This window comes from Carica papaya, chromosome 2, assembly GCF_054855325.1.
Source record: "Carica papaya isolate Zhongbai chromosome 2, ASM5485532v1, whole genome shotgun sequence".
Lineage (NCBI taxonomy): Eukaryota > Viridiplantae > Streptophyta > Magnoliopsida > Brassicales > Caricaceae > Carica > Carica papaya.
In genome coordinates, this window is record NC_142310.1 from 10,287,945 (window position 1) to 10,292,862 (window position 4,918).

Below are 4,918 nucleotides of genomic sequence, written 5' to 3' on the forward strand. Positions count from 1 at the left end.
TTACCCTTAATTGAGCATAATAAAACATTGTTAAAAAATTTTAATAACGTAGAAATTGTCAAAAATCTCTGCGTTTATTCATTATAATTAAAGAGTTACTAACTAAAAATAATTTAAAAAAAAGTTTTGGTAACTTTTTTATTCCAATAATAATTGTGAAAAATATTTGGTCAACTGAATGAGTAACTCCAAGAGAATTGTGATTACGAGACATTCTATAATAAGATGTATTATGATCTTCTTTTTTATTTATTGTCAATTATATAATCAAATATTTCTTATTATATATCAAATCTTCACCAAATATAATATAAAACATACTCTTGCTTCTAATATAATGTTATATTATTTATATATATATATATATAAAAGTAGTATTTATTCTTTCCTTTGTAAAATAATATTCTGCTTCCTTTTAAATCTTAAAATTTTTTTTGTTTCCATAACCCTTTTTTTTTTTGGTTTGTTATCCGACCTTGGCGGGTGATCAAATCTACCACTCACTAGGGTTGGACAATTGATGAAGATAAATATGTTCACCCACACAGTGTGGGAGAATTGATATAATATATAATTTCTTTTAATTAAGAAAACACATATGATATGATATTCGTGCATATAATAATTGAAATTGTTTCATATAATTAAAATTAGATAGAATTAACAATTGAAGATAATCCAACGTATGAAAATTCAAACATGGTCTAACTTAATTAAACAAATGTTAAATCAAACTTCATTGGCAAGTGAGATAGTCCTCGTATTTTATAAAATAAATAAATAAATAGTAACTTTAAAATTTTATTTTAAGAAGGTTATTCAATTCTTAAATTATTTAATAAAAAAAAAAAGATATAAACTTAATATGTACGTACTTTAGTGTTGTGAGATTGAGAATTAAGAATTAGTCTGTTGGTGTTGGTGTTGGTATTTGGTGTTTTATGAGTAGACTTTTAAAGACCCAAGTCATCTTTTTTAAGACCAAGTTTTATTTATGGTTTGAGTGCAGTAGGAAAGGTGCTGGCATCTCTCTCTCTATCACATATTACGTATATTTTTGATGTGTCTTTTCATGTTTTGAATTTAATGTACCAATACTGTGGTGTTTTAAGTCTCCTCTGGTCTTCTCTATTTCTTTTCTTCTACGTATACGTTTATTACAAGAAGCATGTACAGACCTCCCTCTAAATAAATTATTAATAAAATACAAATGGTGAACGGTTAAAAATATGGTACTGGGAGAAAAGAAGTCAATTTAACTTAATTATATTTACTTTTAAAATTTCTTTCTTTTCAATTTGAATTATATTGTGATGGCAATCAAAATTATATTTGAATTTTGAAACCCAAAAAAAACTAACCGATCACCACTACAATTCAAAATAACATCCTTCAAAACATCCAAAATTTCCTCTCTCTCTCTCATTTACATCTGTAATTAATAATACTTTTTTTTAATTATTATTCACATGATGGAGCAGGCATTAGGGTTCTCATCACTGAACAATTGTGGAGCATGCACCTCACTCGGATGCCCGTACCAGTACCCGCAATGTCCAGCCTGACCAATCATGTACCCATCCATTCTCATCTCTTCCATTTTATTGCCGCCAACCTCTCCTCCTCCGACGCCGTCTCCTCCGCCGCCCTTCTTGTTCTTCCCACCCCCTTCAGTCTCCCCACCACCTCCATTTCCCTTCTTCTTCTCCTTCTCTTTCTCCTTATCTTTCTCCTTCTCTTTCTCTTTCTCTTTCTCCTTCTCCTTCTCCTTCTTCGCTGGCACCACCTCCACGCTTCGCTTCAATTTCTCCTTCAACACCTCCGCAAGAGCCTTCGCGTCCATCGTCCCCTTCACCGTCACAAGTTCCTTCTGCTTGTCTATTGACATTTCCTGAACCCCTTTCGTCTTGCCCACAGCCTTCTGAATCTTTTCAATGCAACCCTGGCAGTGCAAATTCACCTTCAAAACCGCCGTCGTAACCGGAGCCTGTAATGCAATTCCCATTAAAATAACTAAATAGCATTCTACGATTAAAAATTGTATGTGTAAAAAAAAGAGAACGCTACCACGGACTTTTGATTCTGTAAAGTAGATAAATGTTTATTAAGGTGCAAAAAACAAGAAAACTACTTCAATAATCAACATCGCATTTAAAGAGCACCAGGACCCATGTTTTTTTTTTTCAATTAAAAAGTTGAATTACCTCCTTTGGTTTTTTATCTTTGTCTTGTTTCTTATCATCAGATTTCTTGTTCTCTTGCTTGGAGTCTTTACTGTTGTTCTCTTTCTTGGGCAGTGGAGAGATGAGGTCGACCACCTTCTTAGTTTTTTGCTGCAATTTCTCTCGAATCTTTGACGGATCCACAGCTCCAACCACCGTTAGCTTGTTTGCATCAGTCTCTGATCTCACCTTGTCAACACCTGATGCACGAAGAAGAAGAGAAACAAATAGAAGTAAGTTTTGCATTTACCCAAAAAAAAAAAAACAGAGCATGACAAGAATAAACAGGAGGGCCTAAACGGTATAAATGAGTGAAGGCAGATATTGCTTGAATCTGGGTTTTAAGTTCTTACTCTGTTTCTTACGAGATTTTTTTTGTAAACGAAAATCAATTTATCTTTCCGAAAAAAGAAACCCAGAAAGGACGGTGGAGCAGTGCAAACAAAAATGGAATGGAATCATGAGAGAATAATAAATCTATAACAGAAAGAAGACTCAGAATATCAATGGCCGAGGAATGTGAACATCATGAAAATCCAAAAACAAGCAGAAACATAAATGAGTTCCTTTCAATTTCATTTAAGAATAAATGTCATGAAAAGAGATCAAGCAAGAGCAGTCAGTGAGAACAGGGTAATGTACCTTCAAAGCCGCGAACATATTTGACGATTTTGGAAGCACAGCCTTCACAGTGCATATCAATCTTCAAAACAATAGTAACAGCAGTCTTCTCTTTGTTGTTCTTGGAGTCTTCGTTGCCCTTCTTCTTGCCTTTTTGGTTATTGTTCTCATCGTTCTGCAACAAAGTAGAACAACAAAACCAACTCATTATCAACCGTCAAAAGAATCAGAAAAAACCCAGAGAAAAAAAAAAAGCACAAATAGAGAGAATGGGAGTGGGGCGAGTTGAGTCAACTCACCTCGCCCATTGTGAGTGATGAGGAGCGGTTTTTTGCTAACGGAGTGCGTGAGTGAGATATGCGAAATAATCGGAGAGAAGAAGGGTAAAAGGCAGGGATATTTATAGGGGACGGAGAAGGTGAGAAGGGAAGTTACTCATAGTAGGTGAATGTGCATTAATGTGATGATGATGGGGTGGTTATGTCATGTATGGTAGTTATGTATGTATGTATGTATGTATGTATGTGATTTGGTTCCATTCTAAAATATATGTAGTTTCCTGTTATGGATGAAACCAGAAAAGGCGAGGGCCAAGGGAGAGCGGTGCGTGTTTGACGCGTACGCGGCAGGGTACGGTAGTGGGGTGCGGGCAGCAGGTACGGAGAAAGAAGCGTGAAATTTGGTGAGAATTTTCCTTTTTCTTCTTCTTTATTTTTTTCCCAAAAGTAATAAAAATTTTAGGTTTGGTTATTAAATAAAATATTATTTGATGTTAAAAAGTAAAGTAGGAATAAATTTAAAAAAAAAATTAAACCTTTGATGATCTATCATTTTCCCAACTCATTTATGATGGTTTTGTTGATGGAATTTAATTTGCATATTCAATTTCAGCAGTAGGTAGAACTTTACTCACGTATCAGAGTCCTCTATTTTTTTAAATTAACTTGGAAATTCATGTTTAGTTTATAAGAAATTATTTGAGTTTTAATTTTTAATTTTTAACTTCCTTACAAAATGTGCTTAAATTGCTGGAGTTTCAAAGTGATCAAGTGGTACAAATTGTAATACCCTAATTTTGTAAGAGTTAATTTTTATTTTTATTTAATTTAAAATTTAGAAGCATTATCATTATTATTATTATTATTATTATTATTATTATTATTATAGGAGAAAAAAAAAGAGAAATAAAAAAATTGTAAAAATAAAAATGGAAAACAAAAAGGAGAAAACTAAACCTCAAATCGCTTCAACAAATCACTTAGTCTTGTTCATTTTAGCCACAAGAGTTTGAGTGAGGCATTACGCACTATTTCAAGAGTCGCTACTTCTAAGCAAATTTTTTCTTTATCTCTGCATCTTTAACTCTTTTATCACTAAGCAGTCATTTACGAGTTTTAATTGGTAACTAAAATTATTTTTCTCTCAACCACGAAGCTTATCTCCCATTGTCTCACTGGCCGGTTGAGATCTTTGTTATTTTGAGGTTATATCTAGTATTGAAAGTTTTTTTCGATTTGGTATTGCTCTCGCAGTCTGCACTTAAATAGTATTTTAATCCTAAATGTCTAATCAATTGTTATGCCAAAGAACTCGCTCATGTTGGGTTGAGCCTTCGACCTTTTTCTTTTTTTCTTCTTTTTCTTTGTTTACTTCATCTCATAAAAAAAAAAGAGGATTCAAAAGCCTAGAAAAAAGTAAAGCTTGAAGCAGGCCAAGCTCGAGCATGAACCCAACCCCGTGGAGATTCTAAATAACATTGTTTTTATGGGATCCAACACCAGTGAAGGACCTCCAAAAATGATGTCGTTTTGAAGGTGTTTTAAAAAAACAATTAAGTTTTGCTTCGATGACCACAACGCCTCCTTTTTCTTCATTCTGGAGGCTTCAACGCATAAGGAGGTTGAACAATTCCAGAGCCTCCTACCACACGCGTGAAGATTGAAGTAAAATATCAAAAGATGTATGTGACACGCAAATGAGAAAGAATATTTTGAAAGAGTGAAATAGTGTTGAGGACACAAAACCTTTCAAGAAGAGATAGTGGGTTGTGAGAGGGAAGGATATTCACCGCCACT

General features: G+C 33.5%; 1 protein-coding gene across 1 annotated transcript; it reads right to left on the bottom strand.

The window, feature by feature from the left end:
• Positions 1 to 1,250: 1,250 nt before the first annotated feature.
• On the bottom strand, positions 1,251 to 3,333 carry LOC110814507 (Heavy metal transport/detoxification superfamily protein). The gene is made up of 4 exons (XM_022041986.2): positions 3,143 to 3,333; positions 2,865 to 3,018; positions 2,205 to 2,422; positions 1,251 to 1,987 (listed from the first exon to the last, which is right to left on the bottom strand). The coding sequence occupies exons 1-4, from the start codon at positions 3,149 to 3,151 to the stop codon at positions 1,466 to 1,468; spliced, it is 903 nt and encodes a 300-aa protein (XP_021897678.1). The 5' UTR covers positions 3,152 to 3,333; the 3' UTR covers positions 1,251 to 1,465.
• Between the last annotated feature and the right edge of the window lie 1,585 nt (positions 3,334 to 4,918).

Coding starts and splice junctions, on each gene's coding strand:
- LOC110814507 (XM_022041986.2), bottom strand. Junction 2,423..2,864: donor ATATGTTCGCGGCTTTGAAG/GTACATTACCCT, acceptor TTCGTGCATCAG/GTGTTGACAAGGTGAGATCA. Junction 1,988..2,204: donor AAGATAAAAAACCAAAGGAG/GTAATTCAACTT, acceptor ATTGCATTACAG/GCTCCGGTTACGACGGCGGT.